We start from the raw sequence: 20,041 nt of genomic DNA, 5'->3' as shown, positions 1-20,041 counted from the left end.
ATGGTCTGCCTATGACGCACGGGGACATGAAGGGCATGTTTTCTTCATCTTCTATGACGAATACTTTCTCAAAGTCAAAAGAAAATCAAAAATCTAAACTTTTTTATGCAACGTGATGCACATATGCAAAAGCGGAATAATTTCTTAAGTATCATAAATCTATTATACGATAGCCGGTTCGATCATAAACCTTTCGATTTCGCAAATTCAGCCATAAACATTCGGATGATTTGTCAATATAGTCATCCTAATCAATTTTGATCCGAAATCGCTAACACCGGGTTGTGTCACCTAAGACGTCGGCATCCACATCAGCGAGTTGTGAAGAATACTTGGCAAATTTCCAAATTGTTCGGGACCGAAGTGGCAAAATTGAAATGTTTATGACTGAATTGGCCTCCGTACAATATGCTTATGACTTTTTCCAACAATTTTCCCCTCGCAAATGAGCCATCATGACTGGAAATTACATTAGATACCCTCAAGTCTCGTGATTTGGAAACCATTTGACTCTTTCTTTTGTAATTCATCCTTTGGACGACTCATGCATGTAGGTTAACCAACGGGGTGATTGAATATGAACTTTCCTTTAGCCTTAATATAATGTTAGCAATATGAATGACAAACGCTAGTGTGTGTACATATACATAATCGCACCATATTATATTACTTAATAAACCAAGGTCATGAATTGGTCTTTGTATTCCGCATATAATTCATTAGCATCTTTGTACTAATTAAGGCTCCGTTTGCTTCACAAAATATAACTAATTTGAAAAAAATATTTTTAAAAAAATATGTATATCTATTGATTAAAAGCGAAGTGCATGCTGATGTTCTCGGAACATGCGATTGCTCCCCATGGCGGGCGAACTATTCTGTGGACCCCGCATGTAGTTGGTTAATGACTATTTTGTTTGGAAAATCACAATTACCAACCAGTCCTTTGGGCGACCATCCGCCTATGCATTACCCCCAAAATCCCATCGATTGAGAAAACTTCTCGAGGAGTTATTAATGCGATTAGTATAGTATATAGTCTTTAGAAACTTACCAAAAGTTTACATGTTAACACTATCTTAATTGTCAACAGGTGTACGACTTTATTGATAAGGAATTAGGAAGTAAGGATACTAGCATCATATGTGCAGAGTTCAATTTTTGCTCTCTATAGACAGGACACAAGTTAGATGCTAATGTCATAAATGTGGGGTTTTCTCACGCTCTACAGATAGGCAGAGCCAAAATCGGAAAAAAAAAATGACAATTAGATAAATGAGAGAGAAAAAAATTTATCTTGATTAATCAATCGATTTTAGAGGTCGGCTCACCCAACACCTGTTTCGCAGAAATTAAGGAAAATGGAGCAGGTGTCCTTTTTTTTTTCTCCAAATTGTCCCACTAATTTGACCCTTTTTCGAAAAAAAAAAAGTTATTCGCTGGGTTCTTTCTTTATTATTTTGCTTTTGGCTCTTTCCCTTTTTCAGCTTTCACTTCCGGAAAAAAAAAAAAAAACGAACCAAAAAAAGCTGAAAAGCTGACCGCAAGGGAACTTTCGCACCGTGGCCATGCGCAAAGAAGGTGCGAAAGCGAAGCCCACTCGCCAATAATAATGATGACGCTTCGAGAAATTCATGGAAAAGCTACCGAGAAAGTATGGGAATTTTCTCATCTTTTCTCCTTTTTTTCCCGAGAAAATGTTTGAGGGCAATGCGGAAAAAAAATAAAAATAAATCTCAAATTAGCACGCTGGTTCCATGCTCTCATCGCAATAATTTTCACGGCATAAAAAAATTCACAAGCGGATACATTTACGCCGTGGTTTGATCCGAATTAATTTCAGTGTCATGAGAAATCCTTATCCCGACACACCAAAGACAAATTTAAGAAAAAGGTTTTAAGGAAAAATCAGGACGAGATCAGAGGCTTTAGCGGGGTTTTCAAGACTAGCTTTCTACCTCTTCGATGAGATTAATGGTTAATTCCTTACGGACCTCTTCCTTTCTCGATCCTTTCTCTGTTCCGGTAAAAGATTTCTATTCACCAACTTTAATTTGCATAATATTATTGTCTTTTTTTTTTAATTATTAAGCTTAAGGAGAAATTCTTTTTTCCGTTTTCTCGTTATAGAAAGAAAGTCGTGATATTATTGAAGGGACGACGACTTTGACTGGAATATATGCGTCCGGCGGCATCGCAATAAGGAAGAGAGAATTTGACCTTTCGGTGATTTATTAAAGTTTTATCCCCGATAAGGAGAATCGGAACTCTTTTGGATTCATCCTATACTCGAACTCTGCCGGTGCCCGGGCCCACAAGAAAGCCTTCGAGTAAAAAATAGCAATAATTAATAAAAATGAAGAAAAATAAGAAAGAATAGATCCCCGGAATTGATTCTTCAAAATTTGCGTACATGCATATACCTCCTCTAATTTAGCCTCGCCATGCCTGATTTCGACGTGGTCGCAACACCTTTTGCCTTGCTGAGATCCGGCATGGGCATCACGGCCCTCGAGCCCTCGCATGCGACCGGCGATGAGTAGAGGGAAATCTAGGAAATAATTTAGAAAGTATAGAAAAATTACGAAAATATTCACCTCATTGATTTCTGGTTAAAGTCGGTCGGAATGGTTACATTGACAAATCGTCAAAAGGGTCAAGACTAAATTGATCAAACCGAAAAATTTAGAACTGAATTGGCCGCTGTGCAATAAGTTTAAAATTTTTTGGATAATTTTCCTTCCCATACGTAATGTATTCGGTGGATCAACACGTGCTTCTCAGACATCTTATAGAAACGGAAGAATATGTCGTAGCCAGCGACCAGAAACCATATCAAACGCCCACTTTGAAGCTAGAAAATCTCTCCCTACGTGGTTTGTGCGGTTGAAAGGCGTCTTCACCACCAAAGAAACAAACACATCTAAGCTTGGCGATGTCCATGAACAATGCATTAGTCAAAAATTAGAATTAAAACAGATTATTATCCAAGTGCCGACGCGACATTCCATTCTGTCTTAACCCGCGTGCGTCATGCATTGCGTTATCATCGCTGCTTATAATAATCACGATCTAATCTGCCCATTAAGTAAATTGATCCGTGGATTGGTGTCGCGGGCTGACGATTTGGATCATGAACCGTGCAGCACTTAAAGCTTCGATTCGTCCTGTTTGACCTAAAGTAAGCCGGCTCTCGCTCCTACATTCACATTTAACGAAGAGGATTTTAGAGAGGAGTTCCCCGAGAGGATGCTCGTATTACTCAAGTGCTTGGATGGGTACAAGTACAACCATGGGACTGGGGAGACGTCACCCTTGTTACCTTATGTTACATAAACCCTTCTTGGTACAGTTCCGATCGATGGGAAGTCTCCAGGATATAAGTGGGGAAAATTATAAAAAAAGGTCATCCATTCATCGTAATTATACCAATTCAGTTTTAAAACCCTTTTGCTTTGCCGATTGTGTCCTAAACCTTTTGTATATATGTCAATTCAACTCATTCGATCAATTTTGACTAGAAGTTGTTGACATGGATGCCAGCCATCCTAAGTTGCTCGGCACGCGCTTATGTTGTCATTTTAAATAATATTTTAATATATATTTTAATTTTTTTCAATTTTTTATTTTAATTTTCTTTTCCTTCTCTTTACTTTTTTTTTGGGGGGGGCCAGGCCCACCGACGATCCTCATAACTCACCGGCAATGAGGGAGGGCGTGCAGCCCCTCGCCTAGATCCGGTGAGGGCCGCAATGCTCTCACCTAATGCCGGTGAGAGTCACCAAAAAAAAAAAAGTAAAGAGAAGGGAAAAAGAAAAGAAAAGAAAAGAAAATTATAATAGATTTAAAACTTTTTTTTATTAATTTTCTGATACAAGTGTTGGTAATCCAATACTACCTCCCGACAAAAATCCTAGGTACAACGAGGTTCTGGATTGGTCAACTCTCGCCTAATCTAGGCCCATTTCTTTGGTCGGATGAGCCCGATGGCCTTTTGTCTACGACACTCGGATCTTAGAGGATTCGGGTAAATTAAAACTCCCTGTAAAGTTAGCCCTTGGAACAATAGAAGAAGCAATGGCTGGTAATAGTAGCTGCATCCCCGATCCCCACCAACCCTGATGTACATGTCTCGCCACAGATGCACTTGCACAGCCAGCCCCGCCACGGAGCCGCTGCTGTCATGCCTCGTCCTGTCGCCACCGTCTAGCTTAGGATCGCTGGCTTGCTGTATCTCTCTCTCTCTCTTAAGGCTTGGTGGTTAAAACTAGCGACAACCTGGGTGGCGACCACTGCGGCATCACGCCGCACAAACCCGACCGGCAACGAACAAACTAATGAGAAAGAGAGATTGTTAGAGTAATTAAATACTAAACAACGCTTCATCTAACAGCTTAAACTTTTATAACAGTTGGTAATAATCCTATAAAATCTCACGGAGACTTGACGAGAGACAGAGGGTAATGAAAACTTAATGAGGACAACTATCCTCGCTAATTGCCATATTGTGCATATTGGATGTCATAGCTCTTATGCCTTTAGATGTTTTGTATGATGATATTCACCGCGCCAAAAAGAGTTTTGGCTGCGTCACCGTCAATGGCCAAGAGAGCTCGACCACGGGCGATGAAGATGGTGGCAGCGGCGTAGGGCGAGGACTAGTGCTGGCAGAGGCAAAATGAGAAAGGAGAGAACTCAAGAGATTTTTGACATCTCATTTCATGTTTTTTGATTCTGCATATTCTTTTTTAGGTCGTCGAACATGACCAATATTAGAGAAGCGCGTAATTATCCACTGTGGATTATTTACGACTCGGTTGGTCAAGATATCACACGCGTACCTACCAGTAACGGCGTACTTTTCTTGATTAATCTCTTCATCAAATGATCGAGCGAGCTCTCTTATTGTCATCACTAGGTTAAACTGATGCTGGAAACACTAGGTGTTGAAATGGGACAAAAATGAATTTTTAGAACAAAGTTTTCAAAGATCTCCTACGAACGAGAGATGTTTACGTGATTCGAATGACCCGGCATATGCTGCATCTCACTCAAACTTTTGACATTTTTAAAAGAAAACCTAAGTCCTCGACATGGCCAATCAGTCGATAGCAAAGTGTATTTTAAGATTTGCCTTTGTGTATGGTTTGGTTTGAGAGTGAGGCTAAACAATTGCCCCGAGCTACGAAGCTTCTCGTCCAGTTGACCTTATCGAGACGACTTGACTAAACCAATCTCTTCTTTCCAACCTTAAGTTCATTGAAGTTGCAGAGCTACTTTTGTCTTATCTAGCTCACAGGAACTCATTGATAATCATGACCGTTTGATGTCTGCTAGAGGCCTGACTGGTTGTCGAACGAAAAATGACACAAATGGTTTATAAACTTGGGCTAAATAAGTAACGTGATCTCTAAAATTTTGTTTTGCTCAATATAGTCCCAAAACTTTTGTCCAATATGCAGTATCATCTTACAGCTTTAAATTTGTTCAAAACAGTCCCTGAACTTTTGTTATATGTTCAATTCAGTCCCTACATTATATGAAAATGTTTGATATTGTCATTCCATTAATTCAAGTTCAGAGACATCATTGAATATTTTCATATAGTTCAGGAGCTAGATTATCAAATTGAACAAATTAAAAGTTAGAAACGACTTTACGCGTTGAACAAATTAAAAGTTCAAATACCACATTGCACGCCGAGCCAAAATTTAGGGGTAATTTATGTCACTTTCCCCTTGCCGAACTTAGCCATGCGTGCATGACTACATCTACTTAACTGAACAACTTCAAATGTGATCGAGATTGAATAACATTCCCTTCATACTTTGCATGAAACAGGATCAACTCCCAATTAATGGTAATAAATCTCCGCACATTTGTTTAGTGTATATTGATCTCCCGACTAAACAAAGGGAAAGGAAGAGAGAAGAAAGAATGCAAACCCTTTCTTATGCACCTAGAGGATTTGCGGCATGTCAAGTCCTAATAAGGCTCTTCACTTCTTAAAAAAAAAGAAGAAGATACAATAGTATCCTGGAGAATATTACATAGTAGATGTAACCATCGATTAGTCTTGTTGCGATCTACGGCCATCTCAATGAATGAAGGGCTTGAACGTGCTCACGACTCTTTTGACGCGATCAAATAACGAAGTGTACGACGATGTTGACACATTTCCGTCGTTCCCAGCAAGAACTCTGTACTTGTCCTTTCGAGTCAAGTTGGTGCACTCGAATCCTAACGTGGTCCCCAAGAGCCTCTGGACATAGTTGGCGACGTCAATTGGGCTCTTCCCGGAAGAGCAGGTCGCCTCAACCGGCAGTTGGTTCAAGAAGGTCACCTCGTAGATAGGTCTAGGGTTCATGAAAAAGAAAATGGAGTCCATGGCCTTCCATCCTCTAGCTGTTGTCGCGTGAAACAGCCCAACTCTATAGTTCATCGCGACAGGCACTATTTGATCGGTTAACTCGGCGAATAGCGCGCTGAACCTCAGGAGGAATGGTTCTCGGCATGTCGTCCCCTCAGGGCACACCGCTAAATCGCCTTTTGACAGTTGGTCCTTGATCTTCTCTCGGTCGGCTTCTCGGGTTCGGGTTAAGCGGATTGTAGGTATCGGCGACAAGATCTCTGATAGCTTCGACAAGGAATAGATGACGGCCGGGATCTTGCGGCCAAGAGCAGTGGAGAGGACCACAGGGTCCATTAGGGTGCGGTGAGTGCAAACGAACAAGACGCCGCTGGCTTTGTCTCGGGAAACGGGGGGCGGTGGTTTTCCTTTGACGATGACTCTACCTCCCAATATCGGCGCGATGATCCGCATGATGCCGATAGGCAAGATCAAGCCCACAACGATGCGGATGACGGCTAGTACTATCCCAACGGGCATCCAAACGAGGGTCAAGAAGGCCATTACTGGGGTAGGGCGTTTTGCAAGCCTGCCGTCGTGGAAGATCACCTTGAGCGGCTCGGGAGGCTCTAGGTTGTACTGCTTTCCAGCGAAGGGTGGATGCTTTTGCTCCTGTAAGCAAAGAGGGAAGCCGATTGTCCATGAATCGAAGTGGTGTCTATGAATTTAGCCATGGATAGCGAGTCGTATACAGACCTTGCAAAGAGAGAGAAATGAAAGGCCTCGCCTTCCTAGCCCTTTAGAAGGCCTTTCACCATCGCCAAAGAGCTTGTCGACATGGTTGGAGGCGGCATGAACTCCGCCCTCGACAAAGCCCGTGGCATACCCAAATCCGTTCACGGTGAGCTCGCTTCCGATGACTTCGTCGGCCCTCAAATGCTCCTTTGCAAACCTCTCCACCATCACTCCTGGCATCCTGGTCACCACCACCCTCTTCTCGTAGCCGCTGAACTCCCTCCAAGCATCCCCATTCAAATCGTCCATGTAAAACTTCGGCAAGACGGCTCTAGACACCGCTTCAATCTCGGATTCTGGAACCCCAGCTAGGGCAACAAAGATCATGAGCTTCAACCCGTAATCTTCCATCCCGACCGCATCGAGGCAGCCGATCACGGGCCATAGCAACAGCAACAGAACAAAACGTAGCAAGTTGGACGCTTCAAACGCCATCAGCATGAAGTAGGAGAATAGGTCTGGGTCCTTCAACAGAGTCCCTTCGAACTCCGAGACCACCGACGACGACGGTGACTCCGCCATCGCGAGATTCCAGTCCCTCGTATCCCTTCTCTCAAACATATAGGATCTTTCGAATGATAAGATGTTAATTATCTTAGGGTGCGATGATGATGCGCAACAAAAGCGTTTTTAGGGATTATAAGGTCATGGGGGTGAACGTACAGTTGACCTGCGTCTAATGTCCGAACGAAAGGCGGTTTATCAAATCACAACCACCAATTTATGTACTTCTCTAATAAGCTCTCCAGTGTAAATCTCCACAATTTCATGTGTCCAAGCACCAAACAGGAGGCTTGTACGCCACGTTTGGGCTGAAACGATGGATTACTTAACCCCAACAACTTCGTCTCCTTCGCTCGATCAGTTCCTCGGGCTTCTTGTCCATGTTCGCACCGCAGGTGCAACCAAAGATCGTATCTCACATGAAAGGCTTTAGGTTGCTGAACTATTAGGGTAACTTTTCTACCAAATATATATATTAGGGTAACTTGAGCAATGCGTGAACAATTCAAATCGGGTTTGGATACGGGATAGCATGCTCATGCAGTCAAATTCGATCGAACTTGCCATGAATTTTATAAGCAAGGTTTTTAGCTTGTCTAATTAGTGCCAATAGGTCAATGGTCACGCAGTTGCTGGACCATAGACTGTAGCTAAGTTAATCATCATTAGACGTGAAGATTGTCTAACTTTAGTGTGCCTTAGTATGGCGTAGGATTAGCTGGAACTTCCAACTCCGTTTGGTACTTTCACTTGACGCGGTCTCGACAATAGCCGTCGCACGAATTTGAGATCACAAACGAAGGAAAAAAGGTCTTTGTCATCCGTGGAAGAAGCCATAAAATAGTACCGATTGATGCGATGCCACATGGAGGAAAATGTAATCGATCTCACACTTGGATATTTCGGATAAAATAGATGGACGTTCAGATAAGTAGCTGTAGCTAGCTACATGTGAGTGGACAACTCTTGTTTTGCTAAGAAATGTTAAGAAAAGACAGAGTTAGACATTCAAATGGCTAATCATGCCATTTTAAGAGGATTAATAATTTAGAGAAAGGTTTTATAAAGCTAATCTTACATAACACTTGCGCAGGTGAGAATAATCTCAAATGTGTCAAGTCCATAATATGGCGGGGTGTCAAAGGAAGCTTGGTGGACGTAAATTTCGTGGTTGGTCGGAAAATTATTCGCTAATTAGATATATTGGTGAACCTTATTATGGGCTAAGCATCTTTTGGAGGAAATCAATCTCAGCTCCAACTTAGGTGAAGTTTGGTTTGAAAAGAGGCAGGAAAGTATATCGAAATATTCTTTCATTTGCTGGAGGATTTTCGAGGGAACAGTCCCCATATATGAAATGTACGTGTTTCGCACGAATTTCTCTGTGACAAAATATCTTTCGCCGAAATTCGTTCTTCGGCTTTAAAATGTGATAAAGGATCTGTGGTGCTTTCGGACATGATAGATCCAGATAGTCGGAAAATCAATATGTATATTATGTAAAGATTCTGATATAATTACACAAAGGTGAACCCAACCAGAATTCGTCTCAATGAGAAGATTCATAAAGTACAATCCTAAAGAAATCAATACACATAAACTTGGAAGAGATTATACAAACATAGACCAGCTCGGAGTTTGACTTGACGGAGTGGCTTAGAAAGCACAATTCCTACCAAAGAACGAGCTGATGCACCCAAACTTTGCGGGCGTTTGACTTAACGACAAAGCCTAAACATGTTTCGATACCACACCGGAGTTTGACTCAACGAAACAAGATCTGGGATAAAGAAAAATATCGAAGTTTGACTCAACTATGAGAATCTAAAAGCTATAGTTAAGAAAAGTAAAGTGCAATGTAAAAAGTAAAGATAAGATATATATATATATATATATATATATATATATATATTGATTTATTCAAGGGCCCTAATGGTGGATGTCGGATGGTATTTATAATGGTTGAATTGATAAGCGCCTTTTGACGGTTGTAGCTGTCAGCACTTCTTTATCGGTTGCTCCCACATCCACCATTCTGCATGAGCTCATTTGACCAAGTTTTCAAGCAGTTATTTTGGGTTTGTGTGACGCTCCATGTAACTCCTCAAACTTCTCTGAATCGGTTCTGTCCTCTTCTCCTCTCACTCTGGAAAATCGTACCCACGTTGTCCATTCTTTCAGGACCTTCGGACCAAGTCTTTAGGAGGCTTTTCAAATGTTCAAGTAACCGTTGATAATTATTCTTAAGCTGGATATCCAAAAACATGTTTCTTTGTTCCGGCGTGCTTCTTGAATATTACATCAAATCCTTGCTGGCATCTTATCTTATCAGTACCAACATTCATGGCTATTTCGTCTCCATCATCATGTGTAACTGGTTGTGATACACGACATTGATATGTGGTAGTATATATAGGCTTCTCGAAATTCTCCCGCTGGTCGATAACATAAGACTCCTCGCATGGCAAGTGGGAGTCATTTTCCCTCACGCTTTAGATACATGCATTAATAAATTATTTTTGGGTGTCAACATATGCCCATTTTTAAAAGAATTAAAAGGAATTTAATTCTTTTAAACGATACCTCGACTTCACACACCTTTCTTCACGACCAAGCTTTGCATGTTGCCCCGCACCCTGATACTTCGTACTCTACGCTTCGCTGGCCAGGCTATAATTCTCATAGCATTCTAACACTTTGCTTGATCGCTTGCGGATTTCGAATCATTGTAATCATATCTCCCTCGGATCGCTAGCTTTTTGGACCTCGATTTTGAAAGAGTAAAAGTCAAATCTTTTTGTTTCTTCTTCCTTGCGCTCTTAAACCATAAACCCTTGTCCATACTTCCTCAAGTATTCCACAGATTCAAATGGTGTCAAGTTCATGTCAGCTCTCTTCAGCAAAGATCATAGCAAATTTCGGAGATCTGGAACGAGATGATTGTTCCAACAACTCGGCTTGATACTCGATGCTCCCTTCTTGTGACATCACACCCTCAACCTCCTCTACATCTATCTCAAACTTATTTTGTTCGAAAGAAGATAGAGAGTTCATTCAAATAAGTGTTGACATTTCAATTTTTCTCTGCATTAAAGCTGGGGCTGCAGCTATTAATTTTGTTCAATCTAATGTATCATCTGAAACTGAAGAAAAGACAGGCGTCATTTCAACAAAGCAATTCTCTCCACTAATTAGTACCTTACTTTTAGCCCCGGTAAGATGATTACAGCATATTTCATCCGTTGGACTCTTGAGATTCGGACAATGAGCAATCTTTATTGCTGCCGAGTTTGGTGCAATATGTAAGCCTCCAGAAATGCTAATCATTTCAGGCAAACAGATTAAAGATATATTTTTTTAATTTGGGAAGGAAAAAGGTACTCTTGTAAATAGAAGCACCTTCACCCCTCACTATACTTAAGAGAAGGGGGAAGTTTATGACTTCGAGCTCCTCTATGCTATCGAGGTTTTCCAGAACATGTGCGTAAAGACAAGCTTTTAAGATGAAACAAACATCTTCGATGCAGTAGCCCCTCATAAATGTGTCTCAAACTCTTCATACGACATATGTAAAAATATTCGAGTGATCCGAGAAATTGCCTATCATCCTCCCATGTCTCCAATACAGTCTCGTTTCTATCAGCGTCATCGTGCATGTCGGTTTTGTCATGAATAACCTGAATCTCATCACAATCCTGAATTATGCAGCATTTCAATTGCTCCATGTTCTCAATCCCAAAATCAAATTGCTTAGTGACATCCGTTTGGCCAAGAAAAATTCAGTAGTACGCTAAAGAAATTTGGACATCCATGCCATATATATATATATATGGAACCAACTCTTGCATTTGATTCTATAGCTTGATTCTCTGCTTCTTCTTTGCATTCAATAAAACGATATTTCGGCGTGGCACTAACATCTATATAATTGGAAATTTAGGTTGGTCATAAACAAATCGAGTTGCTTGAACAATCTAACTTTTTATATATATTGCATGTTTATTTACTGTGCTATGATCTTCTGTGCAGAATGTAAAGGTGACTTTTGAGCATTTAATAGGTTTTAAGGTTAATGCCATAAAAAACCCCAAACTAGTATAGATAAATTTATCCCAAACTAATTTGTTGATCACCAAAATCTCCAAACTAGCGCATCCGTGATAAATTTATGTCAAACTAATATTTTGACCACAAGAAACCCCAAACCGGTACACCCGTGACAAACGAAAAGTAAAAATCTCAAACCGATAAACCCGTCAACAAACACGTGTCATCTAATTCAGCAATTTGATTGTAAAATTTAACGAAAATTAATGGAATGTAATTTTGTCACATGTGTACCAGTTTGAGGTAAATTTGTTACGAGTGTACCGGTTTGGAGTTTGTTATGATCAAAAAATTAATTTGAGGTAAATTTATTACAAGTGTATCGGTGTGGGGTTTTTCACTGTCACCTTTACATTCCGTATGGATGATCATAGCACAGTAAATAAACATGCAATATATATCTCGCCTAATTTGTTTTTTGGGTTCAAAATTGGTCCAAGATTTGGGTCGAGATTGCTTCAAATCAATTAGAAGTGAAGATTAATTCAAGATTAGTTCATTATTTTTCTTCCCAACACAATCATAAGCGGATGGGCTTGGGATTTTGAAAGGAAAATTGGCGAGTAGGATTTTTTTTTATAGAAAAAAAAGGGGATGGTCATCATCACTTTTTGCTTGCATATCTATGCATAATAGAGTAGGTTTCGTTCATTCACGAAGAAAAACTTAACTGCATAGATTAGCATATCAAATAGGTCGTATTTAATCATGAGATTAATTTATTTCGAATTTCAACTCATAAAATGATGTTCATTGTCATTTATTAATTTTAATCGGTGCATGTTGCACGCCATTTGCGTTTTGATATGTTTTTATGATCTAATTTCAATTTTTTTTTTTTTGTAGTTAGTGTTTCGTGTACATCGTGTTTAATTAGTTATTGCATAGAACGCATGTCATTATTTAAGTTAGGAACTTATGCTAATCTAATAATGCGCATATTTAAGGGATTTAATTCCGTCTTCATAAGACAAAGAAAGAAGTAAAAATAGAAAAAAAAAAAGTGTAATGTCTCACCTTGGTTATGTCTAGTTAATTGTTGCAACAAAATAATTATTATCATTCATGTCATTTAGTGATTGAAATCATGCACTTCTAGGACAGCAGCGGACGACACAAACAATATTGCAGATTGATGATCGGCATTGATAAACATATATCAATAACAAATTTAAAAGGAGAACCGACGCGAGATGCGATGTGTGCACCTGGCGCGCTCATAATTTGCTCTGGATCGCCTAACTTGAATACCATGTTAAAAAGGAATATAATTCGGCATGTATTATTTAAAAATTTTAAAAACTACAAGAATTATCCTTCGATGAAGATCAATTAACGAAGAAAAAAGGGCCACTGCAGTGTAATAACACCCAAACGACCAGCAACACAATTTGTGCGCCGGGCTTGAAAGAGAGTGGGCCAGTTCAGGCCCACAATCAGGCCCAGTGCTCGCTCTCTCTCTCCCTCCCTCTCTCTGAGGGTCGCAGCCTCTTCAACTTTCAGGCGCCTTCGAGCTCCGCGACCACCGAGGCCCCGAATACCGACGACCACCAACAGCTTCCGCGCTTGATCACCTCCTGTTGGGCCAGTGACGGAAGATAGCTGCGAAGAACAATGAGCAGCGAGAATGATGCATGGCGAATCATCCGCGTTCCTGGCAGGCCACCGGTTCCTCCTGTACCAGCAACTCAGAGGTTTCTTCTTAGTAGACGAGACGACTGACAAATCCTGAGTGAAATATCTGAACTTGACTTTTGCTGATGTAGTTTGCCCTTCGGAATTGGCGTTTCTTAAGCAGTGAACGCGGTCGCCGCTCAGATTGAGCAGCCGAAGCTCACGAACACTGTCACAAGGTCAGTCTCAAGTGTTTTACGTTGGAATATATGTATTAAGCTCGTGGTGCGCTTCTCAGACCTCTGTTTCTTATTTGGTCGCTCGAATTTGATAATCGGTTCTTTTGGTTATCGGTTAGGCGTTTGAGTCAAATTGCGCCATTGGCGGACCTCCATTACGCGAAGCGGGTGAAGAAGAAGTGTCTCGAAGGAGGTATGTCTTATTGTTACTGGTGGGATTGGTCACTTAATGATAATGGCATTTGAACATCATTGTTTCTTGCACCTTTGAAATTGAGGAACGATGTTTGTTGTGCATGTCGTTTTGGAATATTAAGATGGAAATCATAGGTGGAGCTTCGCTCATCAGGATTGGAGCTTTACTCATGAGGTGTGCATAAGAGTAGTTGCTTAATTAGGTGTTTCTATTGCCTTTTTCTCATGGGTTACCCTTCAAAAGTTTAAAAGATCATTGCAATGTTGTTGTCATCATGCGAGGGTTGTTTAACAGGAACAATTTCATGCAAAGAATTAAATGTCTGTAGTTTATACTCACGCGTGGAGTTCTTGATCAGACATAAGTCCTGCGTATTTACTGCTCTTTAAGTAACAGAAAAGAGGGAATAGAATCTTCTGACCCCATGCGCGTCAATTGTCATCAGATAGAAGAAATTATATTGAAACTTTTAAGCCCCAAAGCTATGAGAAAGCTTTTTCTGCATTGGAAGCACCGTAAGTCATTAATTTGAATATAGCAAGTCAATCAGCATTAGATATTTAAAGTCATATTCACATAATCGCTGTAATTCCTCTACAAGACACCTTCTCCTAAGCCACACTCTAGACTGATGAAGCTGCGGTCTTCAGTGGATGGTTTGCTTATGTTGTGGGGTGAATGAGGGGTGCTCCTCACCTCCTCCAGTTGCGCATGCATATCCTAAATTTTCTCCATTACTGCTGGCACTTCTTTTGAGGGACTATTATGATAAACAAAATGCCTGATTCAGGAAGAATATTTTCTGTTGAAATTCAAATGCTACCATTGGTTTCTGGTCTTCAGCTTGTTCGCTAATGAGTATTGGCTATGCAAGGCTTTGAAAAACTTGATGAATAATTATGAAAACAACCTGTAGTGCTTGTTAATTTAAGTGCACAGTTTGTTGTTTTTCGCTTAATCAATCTTGAAAACTGATTGAATAGGATTACAACAGCCCTTATGTGCACATGAAGTGCAGAAAAGGATCATTAGCAGGAAATAAATAGGATTGAAAGATCAGAAAGTTGAGAAAACAAGAAACCAAACAAAAACAGTGGCCCGCTCAATATAATGTAATTTGCTTTTGAGGATGAAGTGGTAATTGTCTTGAAGAATCTTCTAATTATTTCCTATACAAGGTCCATTTGCTGGAAACCCGGGATTGGTGTTCGTATTTTTTATGAAAAAATCATCTTTTACCTACCCAGCTGTTCAGCGATTCTTTGGCTGGTTTCTTGTGGAACTCTGGAAGTGTCTGGTTGTTGTAATGGTTTTGACATGAAAAATTCAGCTATGGTGATCTTATGTCTGGCTCCTGAAAATGGTGATTTTGATGGACTTCCATGTGACGTGAAGAATGTAATTAGTTCTTATAAGTTGAGTCGTTTTGTGGCAAAAGTGGGTTGTTTTCTTGTTAGCATTTCAGGCTGATTTTCCCATATTTCGCATTATGTTCAATAACTTGTAGAGAGAACCGTATTCAGCTTTGACAAGTTATGGTATCCATGAGTGGTAATGTTTACTTACGGAGTATCTTACACTGCCATGAACCGCTGGCGTGTTTGACATCTGTTCATGCCTTTTCTCTTCTCACATTTTCCAAGTTCTTGAGAATTTTTATTTCACGAGTTCTCCCTCATTTATTTTTTGACGGGACATCTCATTTGAGCAACTAGTGCATATCGGGTGATAGCTCTGCATCAAACTGTTATTTAGAAAAGAGTTCTTTCGCAATGATTATCCTTCTGCCGCTTTAGGAGGTATGGTTGTGTTTATGACCAAGGTGGACAATTATGGGCTTCGCTTGGGAATTCTTTTGGTCTTTGTAGTTTTTTTTAAATGCTGTATAGGTTATTTAGGCCAAAGAGGGCTTCTTGGTATAGGTTGTTGTACACTAATATTGTTTGCTCTACTATGTCCACGCATCCAGTCAACTGTACTTTCAAGTAAATGAGTAGTCGGGACATCTTTACTGGTTGATCGTTATAAAGCAACAATAAACACCTGCGTTGTCCATGGCATTAGATTCTTGTAAGGTAGCACTTCTGTGGCTGGATAGGATGGCATTGTATATGTAGATCAAATTGGCTTTCAAACCCTGAATTTAAACGAAATTTCCATCTCTTGAATTTTTTATCCTTTTTCTTGTTCATAATGTATATTATTTTTTTAAATTCATTATGGCGTGTAAATAAGTGATGCCTGTAGCCCGGAATGAAGACGGATAGGATATACCATATCCTATCGAATGTTAGGTGGAAGTGTATATCTTTCTCGAATTTTCCAAATTGCACAGATGATTTGATTTTGGGAAATTCTATTAGTTGTAATTAGTATATCTTTACATTCAAATACGCTTGCAAGAAGATATGCTACATAAGAACTGAAAATGGCGTTGTTTCACTTCATTATGTGATGACAAAGTGGGAGTTTGTTCTTTGTACTTATTCGTGCTAATTTGTGATAGGTCTGCAAATATGCTGCCTTGTCAAAGGAATAGTGGGTAGAACAGCGCAAGCTATGGCCCACCTCATTCCATCCACCAACCTAGTACGTCTCTTTTAAAATATCCAATCAGTAATGGTAATGCATGTTCGTGCCTTAAGGTCAACATGTTGCCATCATGTTTTAGGACATTTTTGCAGTTTTAGGGTATTTTCATCAGCATGTGCAGATATCTCTGATTCTAATGTCGTGTCAATTAAAGGAGCAGGTAAGGTGGTTTTTCCTGGATAACTTCCTTATGAATTTATATGTTCTTTGGGCAGCTTAGGGTGTTCATGTTATACTTTTGACCTCCTTCGGAATATGTTTCCAAGCATAATAATTTGGAAGTTGGAGTCTGAAAACCAGAGACTTACAGAAGTTGCAGTTTGAGTGCCCATCTCAAATTTGATAAGCTTTCTTTTTAGAAATTCAGGATGTGATTGATTTTACTTCATTCAATTGAGTTATATCAGTTTTGGTTGCATCTGGACTGAGAGGAGTTTGGGGTCATATATAAACCAAAGAAGTTACTCTCAAGGAATAATTGATCAAGCCATCTCCATCATGCACAATGGCTGCTAATGAATAATGACTATAGAGACCAAGGGTTGCTAGTTGGTTGGAAATGACTCTTTTAAGGCACTTGGCCAGGTTTAAGTCTTATCATTCCCCTCTCCCACCTTTTGCAATCAAACTTCAGCTTCACCTCTTTGCATAACGCAATTCAATGGAGTTTGTGCAAATCTTTGTCCTTTATTTTCGCATTTCCATCACAAGGAACCATCTGGTCCTCTATATTCATGTGTATTATGTGCAGTTATCCATACCCTATGTCCATACTAATTTGTTCTCTTGACTTCTGATTTTTCTCATAGCAGCAATATCAGTGGCATAACTGGGTTTAGTGAGGAAGACTCACAATCAGTTGTAAGTTTTATGAAGTACGCTCTGGAATTGGTGAAATCTCATGGTAATGTGGTAAGTGTTCGCATATGCCCTTGACTTGCGATTGATGAATGTAACTTTGTTTGATTTCTTCAGGTTCACAGCTAATTATATCTCAGACTAGTCAAGATCTGAGAGGTCTTGGATATGAGTCCTATCCTGGACTCCCCATCTTACCAAATAAATAAAAAAATCTCTTATACATGGCAGTCATTTCTTTCTGAGGGTTATACTGCTTTGACAATTTGTGAGACAACTTGACCTGCTCTAAGGCCTTGCTTTTGTCCTACTTTTTATTATCCTTTGAATAAGGTATTATATGACGCAAAGCACATCCCAGTACATGTTTGACGAGTATCATTTCTAACTGCTCAGTATTTGCACTTTCAACACCTGTCCCTTCAAGCCTTACTGGTAGAAAGGCTCACGGGAATCATATTGGATACGATAAGAAGCGAGATTTACTTATTGTAATTAGGGAAAAAGCCACCAAAAACCCTAAACTATGCCCGCTGTGACACATTTACCCCAAACTTTTATTTGTGACACAAAAAACTCTAAACTTGTACGCATGTGACACATTTACTCCAAACTTGTGCTTGTGTGATACATTTACTCCAAACTTTTTGTTGTGACACTAAAAACTCCAAACTTATATTCGTGTGACACATTTACCTCAAATTTTTGAGGTAAATGTGTCACACGAATATAAGTTTAGGATTTTTGATGTCACAAAAAAATATTTTGGGGTAAATATGTCACACGAGTATAAGTTTAGGATTTTCAATGTCACAAGAAAAAGTTTGGGGTAAATGTGTCACATGAGTAAAAGTTTGGGATTTTTGGTGTCGAAAAAAAAAATTTAGGGTAAATATGTCACAGTTGGCATAGTTCGGGGTTTTTTGTGGTTTTTTCCCTTGTAATTAACTTCACAGGAATGTGAAGTTTTCATGTGAAAGTCACATTAAACGACTTTTGAACCAAAAAACGAGAAGAAATCTGTTTTACAATAGTGGAGAACAATCCGATCATTTCGAAGGCTGGGTCCTTTAGACAGTTATCATTTGAAATGTTCATGCAGAGACATAGTAAGTACAGGTTTCGGGAAGGAAATGTAGCACTTCATGTTGCTCTCCAATTGTGCATCCAATTTTGATTTAAGCTGGTGTGGGAACTCTTAGGTTGTGGAAATTGCACAAATTTTGCTTTTGTTACACCATTCTCTTGTCTACAGGTGGTCAATCCTGCAGAAAATGTAGATCCTCTACCTAATCAAGTGATTGCAAGAGCATGTGATGAAGTCTGCTCTAGGCATACTGCAAAAACAGAAGTTGGTGCTGAATGTAGTAGTTCCACCAAATCGTCTGCTGTCATGACTGGATGGGTAAAACATGAAATTATGTCTTCAGCGCTGTTCCTCAGGTGGGCCGGAGCAAGTTGAGACATCCATTTCTTGTCTACATCCTTGGTGGTGGGTAACACACTCGCAGGAGCTCTTCATTTTCGCACCCCTTGCAACATGCTGCGATAGTGGCCATTGGATCATGTACTGCCAGGGACACACGCTTATTCCCCGATGTGAGATATGCAGATGAAGCTGCCAAAGAGGAGCATATCCTATCTCCCGCAAAGTCTCAATCAAAAAGACGGAAAACTGATGGCACTAAGGTAAGCTTTTCCTTTACATGTGAAGGAAATCCTGGCAGACCTTTCCGGCATGACAATGGCATCTAGGTGTCAGCTGCTTCTTTGTTTTGAAGTGCATGATCTTTTCTCAACTCATCATACTAGTTCATCCGTGATTACTCAACTCAAACTCCTATTAGCTCTCGGATGGTTGGTTGGGTGGATGTTATAATCATACCTTAGTTAATTTCATTGTCTCAATAGACATGCTAAAAGTCAAATCTGTATAGACGATGATTATTAAGTGAATACCTTTTGATGACAACGCTTTCTCAACCAATAATACATGCGCTTTCCACCTCATAAACTAGTTGGCACTAAAGATGAAACACTCGAGGATTGTTTGGCACTGAAGATGAGGAACCAACTCTTGAATATGCCCTTTGTTGTGTGCTTGAGAAAATTTCCGCTGGCCAACATCATGGCATAATTATCCTTACCCAACGTTTTAATTCCTAGAAAATTCCGCGAGCTCTCTGGATCATAGCGCCTTCCCTTTCTCTTTCTTTTTTCATTTTCTTCTTCTTCTTCTCTTTTTTGCCTCCTTTCTTTCCTTCCCGTGCGCTGCTGAACGTCCACTTTCTTTTCTTTGAGTTTTCAGTTTTGTTTCGCCTTGACTTGGTCAATATTACAGTTTCTCATTAAACAAATTGCAAAACCGGCTTTGACCGGTTTGATTCCCAATTTTATACCGTGAGCTGATTTTGAACCGGTTTTCCTTAACTACTATGCCACGTATTGTTTACACGAAAGTCTTTTTCTTTTGAAAATAATATTTATATCACTTAAAGGACAAAATATTGCTCTACCCACGTGGTAGAGCTGACGTGGTCCCTTTCTCCACTCATTGTGCGACACGTGTCGCAGGGACCCACCAGGGAAAAAAAAAAAAGAAGAATAATTTCTCACTCTGCACGATCTCCCTCCCTCTCTCTCCTCTGTGTCTTTCCCCCTCTCTCTCTCCTCTGCTACCATGGCCACCGGATGCGAGCTTGTAGTCGCCTGTGGCCAACGAATTCAGAGTTCGAGTGCGAGCAGCCATGGCCGAGATAGCCTTGCCAATTCTCGGCCATGGCCGCG

General features: G+C 40.1%; 1 protein-coding gene and 1 pseudogene across 1 annotated transcript; one reads left to right on the top strand and one right to left on the bottom strand.

Moving 5' to 3' along the window:
- Positions 1–6,011: 6,011 nt before the first annotated feature.
- On the bottom strand, positions 6,012–7,871 carry LOC115743832 (glycerol-3-phosphate acyltransferase 5-like). Its single transcript, XM_048279520.1, has 2 exons — positions 7,106–7,871; positions 6,012–7,021 (listed from the first exon to the last, which is right to left on the bottom strand). The coding sequence occupies exons 1-2, from the start codon at positions 7,703–7,705 to the stop codon at positions 6,098–6,100; spliced, it is 1,524 nt and encodes a 507-aa protein (XP_048135477.1). The 5' UTR covers positions 7,706–7,871; the 3' UTR covers positions 6,012–6,097.
- A 5,420-nt stretch (positions 7,872–13,291) lies between these two features.
- Positions 13,292–19,009, top strand: LOC115743712 (annotated as a pseudogene).
- The last annotated feature ends 1,032 nt before the right edge of the window (positions 19,010–20,041 follow it).

This window comes from Rhodamnia argentea, chromosome 5, assembly GCF_020921035.1.
Source record: "Rhodamnia argentea isolate NSW1041297 chromosome 5, ASM2092103v1, whole genome shotgun sequence".
NCBI lineage: Eukaryota > Viridiplantae > Streptophyta > Magnoliopsida > Myrtales > Myrtaceae > Rhodamnia > Rhodamnia argentea.
Note: the sequence above shows the minus strand (reverse complement) of the source record. Positions and strands in the feature narration are given on the sequence as shown.